Here is a 20,349-nt window from a genome sequence, read left to right as displayed (position 1 = left end):
CCTCCACCACCCTTTCAGGCAGCGAGTTCCAAATTCCCAACACCCTCTGGATAAAAAGGTTTCCCCCCACATTCCCTCTAAACCTTCTGCCCCATAGCCTTAAATTTATGCCCCCTGGTCATTAATCCCACCACTGGTCATTAATCCCACCACTGGTCATTAATCCCACCACTGGTCATTAATCCCACCACTGGTCATTAATCCCACCACTGGTCATTAATCCCACCACTGGTCATTAATCCCACCACTGGTCATTAATCCCACCACTGGTCATTAATCCCACCACTGGTCATTAATCCCACCACCGGTCATTAATCCCACCACCAAGGAGAAAGGTTTATTTCTGTCTATTCTACGTTCCTCGTTTTATACATCTCAATCCAATCCCCCCCCCCCCCCCCCCCCCCCCCCCCCCACCCCCCACCCCCCCAAAGTCCCCTCTGCTCCAAGGAAAACAATCCAGGTCTATCCAGTCTCTCCAGCTCAGGCAACATCCTGGTAAATCTCCTCTGCACCATTTCCAGTGCTATCACCTCCCTCCTATAATGTGGATTCCAGAACTATGTACAATACTCTAGCCGTGGCCTAATACAATGGTTTATACAGTTCCAGCATAACCTCACTGTTCTTAAACTCTCTGACTTGTCCAATAAAGGCAAGTATATCATGTGCCTTCTTAAACCACTGCTCTGCTACCTTAAGGGACCGGTGTACAAGTATACCAAGGACCCTCTGATCCTCGGGTGCTTCCCAGGATCCTGCCGGTTATCATGTATTCCCTTTTGTTATTTGTCCTGCCCTTACACTGTGCATCGCCTTACACTTATTCCATTTGCCACTGATCAGTCCATCTGACGCGCAGGTCTTTATCCTCCTGTAATTGAAGGCTATCCCCCCCTCACAATTTACTACCTCACCAATTTCCGTATCATCTGCAAACTTACTGATCAGCCCTCCTACATTCATATTTAAATCATTTCGATAAACCACAAACAGCAAGGGCCTCAACACTGATACCTGCAGGACCTCACTGGACACCAACTTCCAGTCAGAAAAACACCTCGACCATCTCCCTCTACTCTTGCCACTCAACCAATTTTGGATCCAATTTGCCATATTTCCATGGATCCCGTGGGCTCTTTATATTCATTTATAAAGAACAAGAGCGTAGCCAGGGAGAGCATTGGCCCACTGAAGGACAGGGGAGGGAATCTATGTGTGGAGCCAGAGGAAATAGGCGAGGTATTAAATGAGTACTTTGCGTCAGTATTCACCAAACAGAAGAACTTGGTGGATGATCAGTATGGAGAAGGGTGTGTAGATAGTTTGGGGTCATGTTTGTGATCAAAAAGGAAGAGGTATTGGGGGGTCTTGAAAAACATTAAGGTAGACAAGTCCCCAGGACATAATGGGAAACACTCCAGAATACTGAAAAAGGCAAGATAGAAATCTTTGTATCCTCACTACTAAGGGGAGGTCCCAGAGGATTAGAGAATAGCTAATGTCCTTCCTTTATTTAAGAAGGATAGCAAGATAATCCAGGTAATTACAGGCCGGTTAGCCTTATGTCAGTGGGCGGGAAATTATTGGAGAGGAATCTTCGAGACAGGGTGGTGCAGTGGTATTGTCGCTGTACTAGTAACCCAGAGTATCGAGGGTCCCAGGTTCAAATTCTGCCACTGCAGATGGTGAATTTGAATTCCATAAAAATCTGGAATTAAATGTCTTGTGATGACCATGAAATCATTGTTAGAACAAAGAACAGTATAGCACAGGGATAGGCCCTTCGGCCCTCCAAGCCTGCACCGACCATGCTGCCCATCTAAACTAAAATCTTCTACACTTCTGGGGTCCGTATCCCTCTATTCCCATCCTATTCATGTATTTGTCAAGATGTCCCTTAAACCTTATTATTGTCCCTGCTTCCACAACCTCCTCTGGCAGCAAGTTCCAATCACCCGCTACCCTCTGTGCAAAAAACCTTGCCTCGTACATCACCTCTAAACCTTGCCCCTCGCACCTTAAACCTATGCCCCCTAGTAATTGACCCCTCTACCCTGGGGAAGAGCGTCTGACTATCCACTCTGTCTATGCCCCTCATAATTTTGTAGACCTCTATCAGGTCGCCTCTCAACCTCTTTCGTTCCAGTATTGGTACTGTTTAAAAAAAACCCCAGTTGGTTCACTCATGACCTTTAGGGAAGAAAATCTGCATCCTTACCTGGTCTGACCCACATGTGACTTCAGACCCACAGCAATGCGGTTGACTCTTAACTGCCCTCTCAAGGGCAATTAGGGATGGGCAATAAATGCTGGCACAGCCTGCGACGTCCACGTCCATGAACGAATAAAAAAAATGATTTACTCCCGCTTGGAAATAAGTGGACGTATTACCGAGAGGCAGCATGAATCTTATCATATAGTTTACAGTGCAGAAGGAGGCCCTTCGGGGGTTTTGTGAGGGGGAGGTCGTGTCTCACTAACTTGGTCGAGTTTTTCGAGGAAGCGATGAAGATGATTGATGAGTGTAAGGCCGTGGATGTTGTCTACATCGACTTCATTAAGTCCTTTGACAAGGTCCCTCATGGCAGACTGGTACAGAAGGTGAAGTTGCACGAGATCAGGTGAGCTGGAAAGATGGTTACCGAACTGGCTCAGTCAGAGAAGACTGGGTAGTATGGAAGTGCGCGTTTCTGAATGGAGGGCTGTGAATAGTGGGGTTCCTCAGGGATCAATGCTGAGATCTTTGCTGTTTGTAATATATAAATGATTTGTAGGAAAATTTAACTGGTCTGATGAGTAAGTTTGCAGACGACACAAAGGTTGGTGGAATTGCGGATAGTGATGAGGACTGTCAGAGGATACAGCAATATAAAGATCGGTTGGAGACTTGGGAGGAGAGATGGTAGATGGAGTTTAATCCGGAAAAATGTGAGGTAATGCAATGTGGAAGGTCTAATGCAGATGGGAAATATATAGTAAATGGCAGAACCCTTAAAAGTATTGATACGCAAATGGATCTGGGTGCACATATACACAGGTCCTTGAAAATGGCAACGCAGGTGGCGAAGTTAGTCAAGAAGGCATACGGCATGCTTGCCTTCATCAGCTGGGGCATTGAGTTTAAAAATTGGGAAGTCCTGTTGCAGCTGAATAGAACCTTAGTTCGGCTGCACTTGGAACATAGTGTTCAATTCCGGTCGCTACATATCAAAAGGATGTGGAGGCTTTGGGGAGGGTACAGAAAAGATTTACCAGGATGTTGCCTGGTATGGAGGGCATTAGCTATGAGGTGAGGTTGGACAATCTCGGTTTGTTTTCATTCGAACGACAGAGGCTGAGGGGCGACCTGATAGAGGTCTATAAGATTATGAGGGGCATGGACAGAGTGGCTGGTCAGAAGCTTTTTCCCAGGGTGGAAGAGTTATTTCTAGGGGGCATAGGTTTAAGGTGCGAGCGGGCAAGGTTTAGAGGAGCTGCGCGAGGGCGTTTTTTTTAACATGAAGGTGGTGGGAGCCTGGAACTCGCTGCAGGGGGAGGTAATGAAAGTAGATACGAGGTGACTTAAGGGGCGTCTTGACAAATGCATGAATAGGATGGGAATAAAGGGATATGGCCCCAGGAAGTGGGAGTTTTAGTTCAGACAGGCAACATGGTCAGTGCAGGCTTGGAGGGTCCAAGGGCTTGTTCCTGTTCTGTAATTTTCTTTGTTCGTACCTTAGCTATTAGTCTCCCATGTGGGACTTTATCAAAAGTCTTGCTGACATCCAAGACTACGTCAAATGCATTTCCTTCATCTACACACCTGGTCACCTCTTCATAAAATTCAATCAACAAAACCATGCTGACTGTTCCTCATTGATTCCTCTCCAAATAGAGATTAATTCTTGCTCTCAGAATTTCTGCCAATAGTTTCCCACCAGGAGATTGGACTGATTGGCCTGTAGTTTCCTGCTTTATCCCTTCCTCCCTTCTTGAATAATGGGACCACATTGGCTATCCTCCAGTCCTCCGTCACCTCTCCCGTGGCCAAAGAAAAATTGAAAATTATTGCTAGTGCCCTTGCTACTTCCTGTCTTGCCTCACTCAATAGCCTGGGATACAGAGATTTGTCTTAAGCCTGTCAGACCACTCAGAAGCTCCTCCCCATCTATGTTAATCTCTCTTATTTTATTACAAGCCTTCTCCCTGGTTTCTTTACCAACACTGTCCCTCTCACGAGCGAACACTGACGCAAAGTATTCATTTAGAACCCTACCGACATCCTCCGGCTCCAAACACAAACTACCACTGTAGCCCTTAATGGGCCCTACTCTTTCCCTGGTTATCCTTTTACCTTCAACAGAGGAGATTTCCCAGGATGTTACCACCCAGGACTGGAAAATTGCAGCTATGAGGAAAGATTGGATAGGCTCGGGCTGTGCCCCTTGGAACAGAGGAGGCTGAGGGGGATATTGGATTGAGATGTGAAATTCTGAGTGGCCTGACTAGAGTGGATGGGAAAGATTATATGCACTTTAGCAGAGAGTTCAGTGACGAGGCAGAGATATAACGTGATTGATGGAAAGATTGAAGATGTGATGGGGGGAAAAGGTCCAGAGGCTCCCAGAGTGTCACGGAAGTCCTGGAACTCTGTGCCGGACCGGGTAGAGGCAGAAAAGAAACCCTTGTTTTATTTGAAAGATGTCTGGGAGCGCGTCTCGAAGTACTGGAACCTGCACGGCCGGTGGGATTATGTTGGATGGCCCGTTTCACAGCCGGTGCTGACCCTATGGGCCAAGTGGTCTCTTTCTGTGCCGGAAGCTCACTATGATTCTAAACACATCTCTTTGAAAAATGAAAATCGCTTATTGTCACGAGTAGGCTTCAAATGAAGTTACTGTGAAAAGCCCCTAGTCGCCACATTCCGGCACCTGTTCGGGAGGCTGGTACGGGAATTGAACAGTGCTGCTGGCCTGCCTTGGTCTGCTTACTGTTGCTCGTTCTGAGTTAGTGTGTTTAAAACTCCTCCAGCAGAGGAAGTGTGCTTAACACTCGCTTGGCTCTGTTTCTCGTTTCTATGCTCTGGAGTCGCCAGGTGCCGTAAGAGACACCGTCACAAGTATCAAGGTCCAGTTCAAAGCAATAAAGCTATACACCAATTAGTAAGTCCAAACAGTTAGAGTTTATTATAACAATTATAATAAATACTCATGCACACGCTAAAGACTAACTTACTTCTACCATTAAACGACTAATACTTATCTAAGAAGGAACAGGCAAGGTCAGGGAACAAGGCCTTCATTCCGTTCTGGTCTGCAACTTCTTGTTACTACTGGTCGGCACGGGTATAAGTAATGCCTGGGTCAAGGTAGCGATCGTCGTTTGGCACTTACTTATCGATGGCTGCTGCTCGACGGCTGGTGTAAAAGACAGGATTCTGGAGGCTGGAGTCGGGAGGCCGGAGACAGGAGACTGAACCATGTGCGGAACCTCTCTTTTATAGGTCCCAGGGGGTCCGTGCCCCTTGGGGCGGGCTTCCTCACCTGCTGGGGATCGATTGGGCCTTTTCCCAATCGATATGATTTGAACCCCCCTATCCTCGGGCCGTTCCTTGATGGCTGGGGCGGTTCTTAGGACTCATTGTCCTGGCTTCGCTGGCTCCATCGTGTCTGCTTCTCTATTGAAAGTATCGATTGATACTTGAGTGTATCTATTGTGCCCGGGACTGTCTCGGTATCACCTCATTAGTATGTAAACTGTTTTCCCATTTACAGCGCTGCCTGAACTCTGCAGCTGTCGGGAAACCGGTTTTTGCAAGTGTCTCAATGCTGAAAGCTTCTGCAAGCTGTTTGCTCTTTACTATGTCCGTTTTTCCCTGCATTCTTTGCAGTCTTCCATTTTGTGTTACCAGTGGCCATCTTAGATGGCTACATTACAAAGCCAGCGATTTAGCAATGTGCCAGCCCCACTTTGGATGTTCTTTATGGGAAGGTAGTGTTCGACTAGTTGTAAAATTCAGGAGTTTAATTGTGATTCCGCGATTGGTCAATATTGGCTGTGATTTAGGCTGGTTTGTCGAGTTTGTGAGAAGCTACACATATTCAATAGCAGCGACCAGTCAGCTGCAAGTAAAAAGAACAGGTACAGGCATCCCATTGCATCCATTTAAAATTTAACAAAATAAAGCTTTGGGTGGGTTGGGCAGGTGCGATGCATTCACCATGTCCCGCCAAATCAATGACGACTTGCCAATCAATCAGCAGCCTATAGACAGTGAAAATTGTTTCCTTTGAAATTTGGTGTTCTTTTGTCTGCCTGAATGAGCATGAGACAAAATGAGCATGTCTCTGGTTTCAGGAACAACCCAATTCTCTGTTACCGAGTAACTATTTAAAAACCTCTTTATGCAGAGAGTGGCGAGAAGATGGATCTCGCCAGAATAGAGAGGGGTTGGGTGGATGATGGTATTGATTTGGGCAAGGCCGGGGGGGATAGTAACAAGAGAAAGAGAGGGACAGAAAAGCAGAATATAATTAAACGAGGACAGATTGGAGCAGAAACTCTGATGTGTGGCCTGTGTTGTATATCTGATGTAATTTGACAATCCCGAGGCTTGCTGTAGCCTTGACAAATCTGTGTTGACTTTCTCCGATTGGATTATATGGTCCAAACGCCCGCTCACTCATCGCTTATTTTAAGATTTGAAATAACGTGCATTGCAACACACCCGAGACTGACTGACTTATCACATTCGTGTATGATTTAGGAGTAGGAACAGACCCCTCAAATCTGCCTCACCATTCAATATGGTCATATATGATCTGACTGGAACTTGAACCCCACATTCCTGCCACCCCCCCGCCACCCCCCCATAATCTTTCACTCCATAACCTTTCAGCCCCCCCCCCCCCCTCCTGATTAACATCAGGAATTTCTCTAGCCCTGCCTTAAAAATATTCAAAGACTCTGCTTTCCACTGCCTTCTGAGAGGAAGCCAAGTCCTTATATCCAAGTTCTGCACACATGAGTACGGCCTCAACTGGGACCTTGGATTCACATCTCATTACATTCACCCCCCACCATCTGGCCTGGGCTTGCAAAATCCTACCAACTGTCCTGGCTTGAGACAATTTACTCCTCTTTAACCTGTGATTATCCCTTTCTCCATTCGCTCCGTCTGGGCCTGTAAAGACTTAATTACCTGCAAAGACTCTCATTCAAAGTATCATCTTGCATCATTGACTTTGTCTATATACATGTTTCTGGAACCCACCTGAGGAAGGAACTGTGCTCTGAAAGCTAGTGATTCGAAACAAATCTGTTGGACTTTAACCTGGTGTTGTAAGACGTCTTACTGTGCTCACCCCAGTCCAACGCCGGCATCTCCACATTCTGAGAGGAAGTGATTCCTCCGAGAGAAGGAACGTGTGAAAGATTTCTCCTTGCCTCTGTCCTGAATGGATGATCACTTATTTTTAAATACTTGGGCAGCATGGTGGCACAGTGATTGGCTTTGGATACAAACTCCACATAGATCGTCACCATAGGCCAGAATTGAACCCGGGTCCCTGTTGTGAGGCAACAGTGTTTATGCCGCCCTGTTTTTTTTAAATTCAGAGACCCAGGGTAATGCTCTGGGGAACCGGCTTTGAATCCCGAATCGCTCCGTGGCAGATGGTGAAGTTTGGATTCAATAAGAATCTGGATTTAGAAATCCAGCAATGACAATGAAACCATCGTCGATTTTTGTAAAACGCCTCCTTGTTCACTCATCATTTTGGGAAGGAAATTTGCCATTTTTACCTGGTCTGACCTACACTTGACTCCAGACCCACAGCAATGCACTTGACTCTTAAAATGTCCTCTGAAATGCCTGAACAAACTACTCAATTCAAGGGGCAATGAGCAACAAATACTGCCCCAGCCAGTAACGTCCACATCTCACTTAAAACTGAGTGTTTAGTCTCATGGGGTTTGGGGTGGGCTGACTAGATGGATGCAAACTGCCTTGATTATAGTAGACAGAGTCGGGTGGAAGGGTATTTTTCAGAATGGATATCTGTAGCTAGTGGTGTTCTGCAGGGATCAGTGCTGGGACCTCGGTTGTTTGTAGTTTATATAAATGATCTGGAGGAAAATGTGGGTGGTTTGATTCGTAACTTTGCGGATGACACGAAGGTTGGCGGAGTTGCTGATAGTGCCGAGGATTATCAGAGGATACAGCAGGATATAAATAGATTGGAGACGTGGGCAGAGGGCTGGTTTAGCTCACTGGGCTAAATCGCTGGCTTTTAAAGCAGACCAAGCAGGCCAGCAGCACGGTTCGATTCCCGTACCAGCCTCCCCGGACAGGCGCCGGAATGTGGCGACGAGGGGCTTTTCACAGTAACTTCATTGAAGCCTACTCGTGACAATAAGCGATTTTCATTTCAAATGGCAGATGGAGTTTAATCTGGACAAATATGAGGTGATAAATTTTGGAGGATCAAATCTAGTTATGAATTATACTGTAAATGGCAGAACCCTTAGGAACATTAACATACAGAGGGATCTGGGCGTGCAGGTCCACAGTTCCCCAAAATTGGCAACACAGGTGGCCAAGGTGATTAAGAAGACATCTGGTGTGCTTGCCTTTATCAGCCGGGACATCGAGTACAAGAGTTGGGAAATCATGTTGCAGCTGTATAAAACTTTGGTTCGGCCGCATTTGGAGTATCGCGTGCAGTTCTGGTCACCACATTATCAGAAGGATGTGGAAGCTTTGGAGAGACTGCAAAGAAGGTTCACTAGGATGTTGCCTGGTCTCGAGAGTGTTGGCTGTGAGGAGAGGTTGAATAAACAAGGATTGTTTTCCCTGGAAAAGTGGAGGTTGAGGCGAGACCTGTTAGAGGTCGACAAAATTATGAGAGGCATAGACAGGGTGGAAGTGTCAATTACAAGGGTGCACAGGTTCAAGGTGAGAGTGGGATGGTTTAAGGGAGATGTGCGGGGTGGGTGCCTGGAATGCGCTGTCAGAGGATGTAATGGAAGCAGGCATATTAGTAACTTTCAAGAGGCATCTGGATGGGTACATGAATAGGGAGGAAATAGAGGGATATGGGCCGAGTAAGGGCAGAAGGGTTATTTTTAGTTTGGTTAACACTGCTGCCTCACAGCTCCAGGGACCCGGATTCCATTCAGGCTTCGGGTGACTGCCTGTCTGGAGTTTGCACTTTCTTCTCGTGTCTGCGTGGGTTTCATCTGGGTGCTCCGGTTTCCTCCCACAGTCCAAAGAATCAGGTTAGATGGATTGGCCATGCTAAATTGCCTCTTGGTGTCCAAACGGTTTTGTGAGGTTACGGGGATAGGGTGGAGAGGTGGGCTAAGGTAGGTTGCTCTTTCTAAGTGCCGGTGCAGACCCAATGGGCCGAATGACCTGCTCTAGAATCTATGATCATGAATGGCACAGGTTTGGAGGGCCGAAGGGCCTGTTCCTGTACTGTACTTTTCTTTGTTCTTTCTCACTGATTCTGTGCATTGTAAAACCTCTGATTGTTTTGTTTTCTCGATCTTCTGCAGCTCTTCCTGTCACTGAAGCTGGGGATCTGGAGGTGAGAAAGGTGATCGTGTCCTTATCCAGGTGAGCTTGGCCTGCCTGACTCAGCACCGTGTGTCAGTGTCTGCACCAGACAACATCGTCTTTTCGTAGCAGGCAGCCCCTTATCAGGAAGTGAAAAGTGATCCAGAGAGCAGATTACTGACAGTCTGGGAGAGAACAGTCAGTGGTAGTGCATACAAGAGAGGAAGTTTCAGTTGGACCGAGTATCGAAGTTTGTGTCTTTACAAGTTGCTGACATTGGATTTGCGGTCAAATATTTGAAAATAATAAAGCACTAATTGATTCTAGTATTTCCCCAGTGACCGACATTTGGGTAACGGGTCATGTGGCATTCAACAGGGTTTACTGGTTGTGTATAACCAATCTTTTTGAAGATTTCAGAAGCAGTCCATACAGCAGGACCTGGACAGTATCCAGGCTTGGGCTGACAAACGGCAAGTCACACACACACCACCATGCAATGACCATCTCTAACAAGAGAGGATTTAACCATTACCCCCCCCCCCCCCCCAATGCCATTCAAAGTCATTACCATCACTGAATTCTCCCACTAGCAGCATCCTAGAGGTTATCATTGGCCAGAAACTGAACTGGACCCTGCTACATAACTACTGTGGGTAACAGAGGCCAGGAATCCTGCCCCTTCTGACTCTCCAAAGCCTGTTCACCACCTGCAAGGTACAAGTCATGAGTGTAATGGAATACTCTTGACTTGCATGGATGAGTGAAGCTCCAACAGTACTGAAGAAGCTCAACGTCATCCAGGAAAAGCAGCCCACTTGATTACACCACCGATGCACAGTAGCAGTCCTGTGTTCGAATTATAAGATGCACTGCAATAACTCACCAAGACTCTTTGGGCAGCACCTTACAAACACCCAGCCACTACATTTTAGAACAAGGGTAGCAGATATCTGGGAGCCCCACCACATGGAGGTTCCCCTCCAAGTCCTGACTTGAAATATATCGGCTGTTCCTTTACTGTCACTGGGTCAAAATCCTGGAACTCCCTAACAGCACTGTGAGTGTAGCCACTTCTGGGGATCGAAGATGAATATCTTTCACTCCGCTGCTGTGGGTACTGATGTGACCTTAAAGGTCCAGTGCTGGATCAGCGCACTCAGCCACAGGTGAGGCAGGTGGATGGGATGCTCGGGTTTTGAACCGTGGATGGGGCGCCCGGCTTTTGAACCGTGGATGGGGCGCCCGGCTTTTGAACCGTGGGTGGGGCGCCCGGCTTTTGAACCGTGGGTGGGGCGCCCGGCTTTTGAACCGTGGGTGGGGCGCCCGGCTTTTGAACCGTGGGTGGGGCGCCCGGCTTTTGAACCGTGGGTGGGGCGCCCGGCTTTTGAACCGTGGATGGGGCGCCCGGCTTTCTGTCCACTCCTTCCGATATTTGCCTTTGGCTCAGATCTGGCTGGGCCTGTCGGAGATTATCCGGATAATTGGGTAATTCGAGGAGGATTAGGGCAGCACGGTAGCACAAGTGATTAGCACTGTGGCTTCACAGAGCCAGTTTCCCAGGTTCGATTCCCTGCTGGGCCACTGTCTGTGCGGAGTCTGCATGTTCTCCCCGTGTCTGCGTGGGTTTCCTCTGGGTGCTTCGGTTTCCTCCCACAGTCCAAAAACGTGCAGGTTAGATGGATTGGCCATGATAAATTGCCCTTAGTGACCAAACAAAGTTAGGAGGGGTTATTGAGTTGCGGGGATAGGGTGCAAGTGAGGGCTTAAGTGGGTCGGTGCAGACTCGATGGGCTGAATGACCTCCTTCTGCAATGTATGTTCTATGTATGATTCTCCCCCAGCTTGGGTAGTCTCCAGCAAGAGATTTGAACAAATCGCTGGGTATGTTGCATTTTCTTTTCCGAGAAGCTTTGAGGACATCCCTGAAACATTTTCTCTGCCGTCTTAGTAGCTGCATGCCATGAGGAAGTTGAGAGCTTGTTTTAGGAGTCTTGTATCCGTCATGTGGACCATGTGGCCCAAACAATGCCTTGGGAAAGAGGTATGGCATTGGCTCTTTCTCTACCTTATGACAGTAAAATCCGAAGCAAAGTGTTTTCTGAGCTGGAATTGGAAGAGTTAAACTCAGAAGGTCTGGAGACTCTATTACGTTATATGGATAAGATTTATAAAAAGGATGATTTGTTAAGTGCATATGAAGCATGGTCTGATTTTGATAGGAAAGTAGAGGATTTCTCCATTGAAGACTATATAATGGAATTTGGCAGACTATATAAAAGTTGGAACCTGGAATTTCCACAGTCTAATTACTTGACTGTGCTGGAGTGAGCAACATGGATAGGCTCCGAGTTCAGTTTGCGGATAAGGATACCTTATTCAATCAGATGACAGAAGCTTTAAAAACGTTTCTGGGGAAACATTCGATTCTGATGGCTCTGATGACTCAAATAGAGTCTGTAATGAAGCAGAATATGGAAGATGCACTACTAACAGGATGGCGAAATCGCACAGCTACAAACAGATTCCAAGACTATAGAAGGAGATCAGGACCCGGAAATTCTGGAGACAGAAACCCAGTTAGAACCTACAATAGGAAGATGAACCCCAGAAATGCCCGGGGTATGATCAATCGATGTGACTCATTACCATTACGCTTTCAACTGTCCAACACATTATAATAGAGTGTTTGAAGCGACACATGACATGAGTCAGAAGAGGACAAAGATAGTGACCAGACAGAAGGCTGTCTATTAACAAGCAGCTTTACGCCGGTAATGAGGGTGTTGGTTGCAGAATCCTTCATTGTGCTGTATTGGACAGTGGCTGCACATCTACTGGGTGTGGGATTGACTGGTTAAAATGTTACCTGGACTCCTTGAATGCTGAAAATTGTAACAGGTTAAGGAATTAGAAAATTCCACAAGTTTCAGATTTGTGGATGATAATACTCTGAAGTCGCTGAAAAGAGAGGTGGAGAGTTAATCATTTCATTCGCGCGGATGTTGTATCAAGTGAGATACCTTTGCTTCTGAGCAGACTGTTGATGAAAAAAGCACACATGAAACTGGATATGGAACAGGATAAGGCAAGTTTTTGGAAAGCCGGTGAACTTACAATTTACACAGTCGAGACACTATTGTATTCCATTACTGACAAATAATATTTCAAGTACAGTTGTTAAGGAGGTGTTAATGGCAGTTGAAAATGGGACTTTAACTGATAAAAAACTTGTTGTATTGAAACTGCATAGGCAATTTGTGCATCCGTCTCCTCGGAGGCTGAAAAATTTATTAAAGGATGCAGGGGTAAGGGATGAAAACTATGCTAAACTGATAGAACAGGTTAGTGATCGCTGTGAAGTTTGTCGGAAGTACAGAAGGACTGATAGTAACCCTACCTTTGGCCAGGGATTTTAACAACATTGTGGCCATGGACCTTAAGATCTGGGATAAAGCCAATAATATATTTATTTTGCATTTTGTAGATTTAGCAACCAGATTTAGTCAATCAACGATTGTATGAAGTAAAGAAAAGAGAATAATTCTGGATCAAATCGTGGAAAAATGGTTAGGGACAGGAATAGGCTCACTGGCAAAATTCCTTCGAGACAATGGGGGAGAATTTGCTAATGATGAGTTTAGGGATATGTGTGAAAATGTGAATATGACAGTTATGAACACAGCTGCGGGAAGCCCATTTAGTAACGGTGTGTGTGAAAGAAACCATACAGTAATAGATGGCATGCTCCGGAAAATTTTGGCAGATAGAACAAACTGCAAGCTAAATTCAGCTTTAGCATGGGTGGTATATGCACAGAATTAATTGCAGGTCGTTGGGAGCCCTATCAATTAGTGTTTGGTAGAAATCCTAAAATTCCCTCCATTTTGGATGACCAGCCTCCAGCTTGGGAAGGGACTACAATTAGCTCTGCCTTTGCTGAGCATTTAAATGCATTACATAGCAGTAGAAAAGATTTTTTGGAAGCAGAAGTCTCTGAAAGAATTCGCAGAGCTTTACGACATAATGTATGGCCGTCAAATACCGTTTTTCAGCAAGGAGACATAGTATACTATAAGAGAGACAATTTTAATGAATGGAAAGGCTCAGGGAAGACCATAGGCATAAATGGCAAAACAATTATTTTGCAACATGGCAATCAAACTGTTAGGGTACATTCATCAAGGATAATGGGTACAGATTACAAATTTTCAAATTTAGACAGAGCAGACAGACTTGGCGAGGAACCAGGGTCATCTGGTACGCAAGTGTTACAGAACTATGAGGACCAGTTAACTGATACAGACAGGGTTTCTGTAGAGGGACACAACACTGAATTAGAACAGGCCATTTTTCCGAAAGGACAACTGCCAAAAGTTGATACAAAAGTGACATACTTGCCTGAAGGGTCTAGTCAATAGAAGGATGCAACTGTTATTAGTAGATCAGGGAAGGCCACTGGAAAGTAGAAAAATTGGTTGAATGTACATCATTCAGGGGAAGGAGTCCAGACAATTGATTGGGAACACAAAGTTCAAAAATGGAGGGCACAGAAGCGCAGTGCCAGTTCAGATAGTACATCGGATAGTGAACAGGTCCGCAGGAAAAGGTCGAGAACTATTGAAAGGACATCCCACAGCAGAAGGGAATGATCAAGCATTAGAGGTACAGAACGAGATACCAGGCGGGAGAGAGGACGTAGTTTACCAAGGTCTCGGAACATGAGTAAGATTACGAATACTAATAGGAGTAGAAGCCCACATGCACATGAGATTTTGGTGGCTTCCAATAGATGAAAAAGTTATCAAAGATGCCAAACAGCAAGAACTGCATAATTGGAGTGAATTTGGGGTATACACAGACGTACCGGACAGGGGACAAAGAGCTGTATCCCACAGATGGATTTGCACGGAAAAGGTTCTTCTGGATGGAACTTATGAGGCAAAGGCCAGGCTTGTGGCAAGGGGATTTGAAGAAAACTGAGAAGATCAGGATTTAAGGGTAGATTCACCTACGGCAGGAAAGGTTATTTTAAAGATGATCTTAACTCTATTAGCCACAAAGGCATGGGAATGCAAATCTATAGATATATAAGCTGCCTTTTTGCAGGGGCATCAGCTCCAGAGAGACATTTTTCTCCGTCCTCCTAAAGAAGCAGCTAACACAGAAGGGGTACTCTGGAAGTTGAACAAATGTTTATACGGATTAAATGATGCGTCTAGAGTCTGGTATTTTTCGGTTAGGTCTGTTGCGTTAAAGTTAGGCTGTTGCCAGTTGAAAGCAGATCCGGCAATGTTTTACTGACACTATAACGGAAATCTTTCTGGCATCTTTATGATGCATGTCGATAATTTTTTGTGGGGTGGGACTAGTGATTTTGAAGCTATTGTAATCTCTGGTTTGAGTAATGAATTCAGGGTTGGAAGTCAGTCTTCCGGTGCATTTAAATATATTGGACTGGAAATCGGACATACGAAGTTAGGGGCAGCTTTGTGGGCAGCACGGTAGCACTAGTGATTAGCACTGTGGCTTCACAGTGCCAGGGTCCCAGGTTCGATTCCCTGCAGGGTCACTGTCTGTGTGGAGTCTGCACGTTCTCCCCGTGTCTGCGTGGGTTTTCTCCGGGATCTCCGGTTTCCTCCCAAAGACCAAAGATGTGCAGGTTAGGTGGATTGGCCATGATAAATTGCCCTGAGTGACCGAAAAAGGTTAGGAGGGGTTAGTGGGTTACCGGGATAGGGTGGGTAAGGGCTTAAGTGGGTCGGTGCAGACTCGATGGGCCGAATGGCCTCCATCTGCACTGTATGTTCTATGTTTACGTCAGCAATCTTATTTGGAGAGCATCAGCCCAATAGCAATTAGTCGTGGTTGGGTTTCACAAAAAGACGCAGTCGTTTCAAAGATGGAAAAAGAGCAACTGTGAAGTTTAATTGGGCAACTGAACTGGATGTTAGTTTTCATGTCTTAGAGTTCAGTACAAAAATGAATGATCTCAAAGTGGAAGACATAATAAGAGCAAATAAAGTGTTGGTCAAACTAAAAATGCAGGAGTGTGTTTTGAGGTTCCCGGTTTTAGGTGACCTTAGGCAAATGAAACTCCTAATTTATAGTGATGCGTCTTATATGCGATGGGGTTTCAAACGCAGGAGGTTTTATAATTTTCCTTTTGGAGAACAATGGTAAATGTTGCCCTCTTGTGTGGGAAACAAAGAAAATAAGGAGAGTGGTCAAAAGCACTTTCGCTGCTGATTCGTTCAGCTTTGTCGAGGCGATGGATATGGCATTTTATATATCTCCGATAATGAGAGAAATTTTGGGATTAGGGGATTTGGGTAACACACCCATTGAGTATCACATTGACAATAAATCCCTGTGGGAAAATGTGCAATCTACAAAAAGTGTCAATGAGAAAAGATTAAGGATAGACATTGCAAGTTTGAAGCAGATGTTGGACAGAGGAGTTGGATTGGGTTGAGTTGGAGGAGATAGCTAAGGGCCTGGATAGTATGCAGTCGGGCAAGGCCCAGGGACTGGGCAGCTACCCTGTAGAATTCTACAAGAAATTGTCGGAGCTGCTGAGCCCACTCCTGCTAAGAACCTTTAACCAGGCGAAGGAGAGAGGAACCCTCCACCCGACGATGTCGCAGGCTTCGATCTTGCTCATCCTGAAGAGGGAGAAGGATCCGCTTCAATATGGGTCCTACAGGCCGACATCGCTTTTGAACGTGGATGCCAAACTGCTGGCTAAAATTTTGGTTACTCGAATAGAGGACTGTGTCCCGGGAGTGATTGATGAGTATCAGACGGGTTTCGTCAAGGGCAGGCAATTAAACACAAATGTCAGGAGGTTTCTAAACATTATCATGATGCCCTCAGAAGGAGGGAATGCAGAAGTAGTGGCTGCAATGGATGCAGAGAAAGCCTTTGACCAGATGGAATGGGAGTACCTGTGGGATGCGTTGGGTAGGTTTGGATTTGGTAAGGGATTCATGGGGTGGGTGAAGCTATTGTATCAGGCCCCCGTAGCAAGTGTATTCATGAATTGGCTGAGGTCAGGAGTATTTTAGGCTGCACCGAGGGGCGAGGCAGGGGTGCCCCTATCCCCGCTACTATTTGCCGTGGCAATTGAGCCGTTGGCCATAGTGCTGAGGACTTCAAGAAACTGGAGGGGGCTGGTCCCGGGGGGAGGGGGGGGGGGGGTGGAGGAGCGGAGCGGGTGGAGGAGCACCGGGTTTCGCTCTACGCAGACGACCTGCTATTGTATATTTTGGTATTTTGGACCCGCTAGAGGGGATGGGGAAAGGGCATGTGGATCCTAAGGGACTTTGGGAGCTTCTCGGGATACAAGTTGAACGTGGGGAAAAGTGAGCTATTTGTAATCCACGCTAGGGGTCAGGAGCAGGAGGAGAGACTGGGAGAGCTCCCACTCAAGATGGTGCAGAGGAGCTTTCGTTACATAAGTATACAGGTGGCTAGGAACTGGGATGCCCTACACAGGCTCAATCTATCTCGGCTTGTAGAGCAGATGGAGGGAGACTTTAAAAGGTGGGACATGCTCCCGCTTTCTCTGGCGGGAAGGGTGCAGACCGTGAAAATGACGGGCCTCCCCATATTCCTGTTTGTTTTCCAGTGCCTTTCCATCTTCATCCCCAAATCCTCCTTCAAGTGGGTGAACAGGATTATCACGGGATTTGTGTGGGCAAACAAGACCCCGCGAGTTAAAAGACTGGTTTTGGAGCGCAGTCCGGGGGGGGGGAGGGTTGGCACTTCCAAACTTCTGTAGCTACTACTGGGCGGCTAATGTAGCCATGATTAGGAAATGGGTAATGGAGGAAGGGTCTGCATGGGGGCAGCTAGAGGTGGCATCATGCAAAGGCACCAGCCTAAGGTCACTAGTCACGGCACCGCTGCCGTTCTCGCCGGCACGATACACCGCAAGTCAGGTGGTGACGGCGGCACTGAGGGTCTGGGGTCAGTGGAGAAGGCACAGGAAGGAGGAGGGGGCCTCAGTTTGGACCCCGATACGGAACAATCATAGATTGGGCAAGATAGACGGGGGGGGGGGGGGGTTTAAAAGCTGGCACAGGGCAGGCATTAGAAGGATGGGGGACCTGTTCATTGATGGGACTTTTCCTGGCTTGAAGGCGCTAGAGGAGAAATTCAGCCTGCCCCCTGGAAACGCCTTCAGATACCTCCAAGTCCACGACTTTCTCAAAAACCAGGGGGGGACATTTCCGTTGCTACTTCCTTGTAGGATACAGGACAGGGTGGTGTCTGGCATCTGGGTAGGGGAGGGGAAGGTGTTGGACATCTACCAAGAACTGCAGGAGGCAGAGGAAGCCCCAGTGGAGGAACTGAAGGGCAAGTGGGAGGAGGAGCTGGGTGAGGGCCTGTGGGCTGATGTTCTAGGCAGGGTAAATTCCTCCTCATCGTGTGCCAGGCTCGCCTTAATTCAGTTTAAGGTGGTACATTGGGCACACATGAAGACGGCGAGAATGAGCAAGTTCTTTGGGGTGGAGGACAGCTGTGCGAGATGTTCAGGAAGTCCAGCGAACCATGTCCATATGTTCCGGGCATGACTGGCGCTTAAAGAATTCTGGCAGGGCTTTGCGAAGGCTATGTCCAGGATTTTGGGCATGCGGGTGCAGCCGAGTCCAGAAATAACGATCTTTGGGGTGTCAGAGGATCCGAGAGTGCAGGGGGCGAAAGAGGCTGAGGTTTTGGCCTTTGCCTCTCTGGTAGCCCGGAGACAGATCTTGTTAATGTGGAGAGACGCGAAACCCCCGAGTGTGGAGACCTGGGTTAGTAACATGGCTGGGTTTCTCAGCCTGGAGCGAATAAAGTTTGCCTTGAGAAGGTCCTTGCTGGGGTTCTCCCGGCGGTGGCAACCACTCCTTGACTTTCTAGGAGAGCTTAAAATGCCAGCAGCAATCCGGTTGGTGGGGGTGGGGGGGTGGGGGGGGGGGGGGGGGGGGGGGGGCTTAGGTGGGGATTATCTTTTTGTATAATGATAACAGACACCTAGTTTTGTTAAATACTTTCCTTTTACTTTTCTGTTATTGGTTATGTAAAAATTCTGTTTGATGCTGGACAGAGGGGAGATGGCAAAAATTAAATGGGTCAACAGGAGCTATCAATTGTCGGACTGTTTTACGAAAAGAGTGGCTAGTTCACAGAAACATTTGGATATTGTTAATGAAGGGCGCTTTTTTCCCTCCAAAACGAAAGAAAAGGGGGGGAAATTGCATGTGTTTTTGAGTTTCTTGTAATTTTGTTTTCCCCAAATTATTTTCTTTCTCCAAGGAAGGGGAGACTGTTAAGGAATGGTTCAAGAGACATTCCATTTAAAGGTCACATTTATGTTAAGGATCCAGTAAAACAAAGAAAAGCACAGGAACAGGCTCTTCGGCCCTCCAAGCCTGCGCCGACCAAGCTGCCCGTCCAAACTAAAATCTTCTGCACTTCTCGGGTCCGTATCCCTCTATTCCCATCCTATTCATGTATTTGTCAAGATGCCCCTTAAATGTCAATATCGTCCTTGCTTCCACCACCTCCTCCGGCAGCGAGTTCCAGGCATCCACTACCCTTTGTGTAAAAAACGTACCTCTTACATCTATTCTAAACCTTGCCCCTCGCACCCACTGGGGGACTAAGTCCCCGAGTAATTGACCCCTCGACCCTGGGAAAAACTCTGACTATTCACTCTGTCTATGCCCATCATAATTTTGTAGACCTCATCAGGTCACCCCTCAACCTCCTTTGTTCCGATAAGAACAAACCAAATTTATTCAACCTCTCCTAATAGCTAATGCCCTCCATACCAGGCAACATCCTGGTAAATCTCTTTTGCACCCTCTCTAAAGCCTCCACATCTGGCGACCAGAATTGAACACTATACTCTAGTGTGGCCTAACTAAGGTTCTATACAGCTGCAACATGACTTGCCAATTTTTATACTCAATGCCACGGCCAATGAAGGCAAGCATGCCGTATGGCTTCTTGACTACCTTCTTCAAGATTGTCAATACTCTTGAGGGTTCTACCATTCACTATATATTGCCAACCTGTATTAGACCTTCCAAAATGTATTACCTCACATTTGTCCGGATTAAACTCCATCTGCCATCTCTTCGCCCAAGTCTTCAAACGATCTAAATCCTGTGGATCAAGGAACAGTCCTCACCGCAAACTTGTCGTCCGCAAACTTACTAATCAGACCAATTACATTTTCCTCCAAATCATTTCTATATACTACGAACAGCAAAGGTCCCTGTGGAACACCACAAGTCACAGCCCTGTAATCAGAAAAGCACCCTTCCATTGCTACTCTCTGCCTTCTATGACCTAACCAGTTCTGTATCCATCTTGCCAGCTCACCTCTGATCCCGTGTGACTTCACTTTTTGCACCAATCTGCCATGAGGGACCTTGTCAAAGGCCTTACTGAAGTCCATATAGACAACATCCACGACCCTACTTGCATCAATCATCTTTGTGACCTCCTTGAAAAACTCTGTCAAGTTAGTGAGACACAACCGCCCCTTCACAAAACAGTGCTGCCTCTCGCTAATATGTCCACTTGCTTCCAAATGGGAGTGATCCTGTCTCGAAGAATTCTCTCCAGTATTTTCCCTACCACTGACGTAAGGCTCACCGGCCTGTAGTTCCCTGGATTATTCTTGCTACAATTCTGAAACAAAGGAACAACATTGGCCATTCTCCAGTCCTCCGGGACATCACCTGAAGACAGTGAGGATCCAAAGATTTCTGTCAAGTCGTCAGCAATTTCCTCTCTAGCCTCCTTCAGTA

At 46.7% G+C, this 20,349-nt stretch overlaps 1 protein-coding gene across 3 annotated transcripts in view; it reads left to right on the top strand.

Annotated features, from left to right (window-relative positions):
• The window catches only part of LOC119952106 (zinc finger protein OZF-like), a 162,512-nt gene that overhangs the window by 7,843 nt on the left and 134,320 nt on the right, over positions 1-20,349 (top strand). For 2 of the 3 annotated variants that reach the window (XM_038775672.1, XM_038775670.1), the window contains exon 2: positions 9,541-9,601. In XM_038775672.1, the coding sequence (XP_038631600.1) occupies positions 9,541-9,601 (61 nt within the window). The remainder of the gene's footprint in view (positions 1-9,540; positions 9,602-20,349) is intronic. The other variant, XM_038775671.1, reaches the window with a different exon arrangement.

This window comes from Scyliorhinus canicula, chromosome 17, assembly GCF_902713615.1.
Source record: "Scyliorhinus canicula chromosome 17, sScyCan1.1, whole genome shotgun sequence".
Classification (NCBI taxonomy): domain Eukaryota; kingdom Metazoa; phylum Chordata; class Chondrichthyes; order Carcharhiniformes; family Scyliorhinidae; genus Scyliorhinus; species Scyliorhinus canicula.
This window is presented reverse-complemented; position numbering and strand designations above follow the sequence as displayed.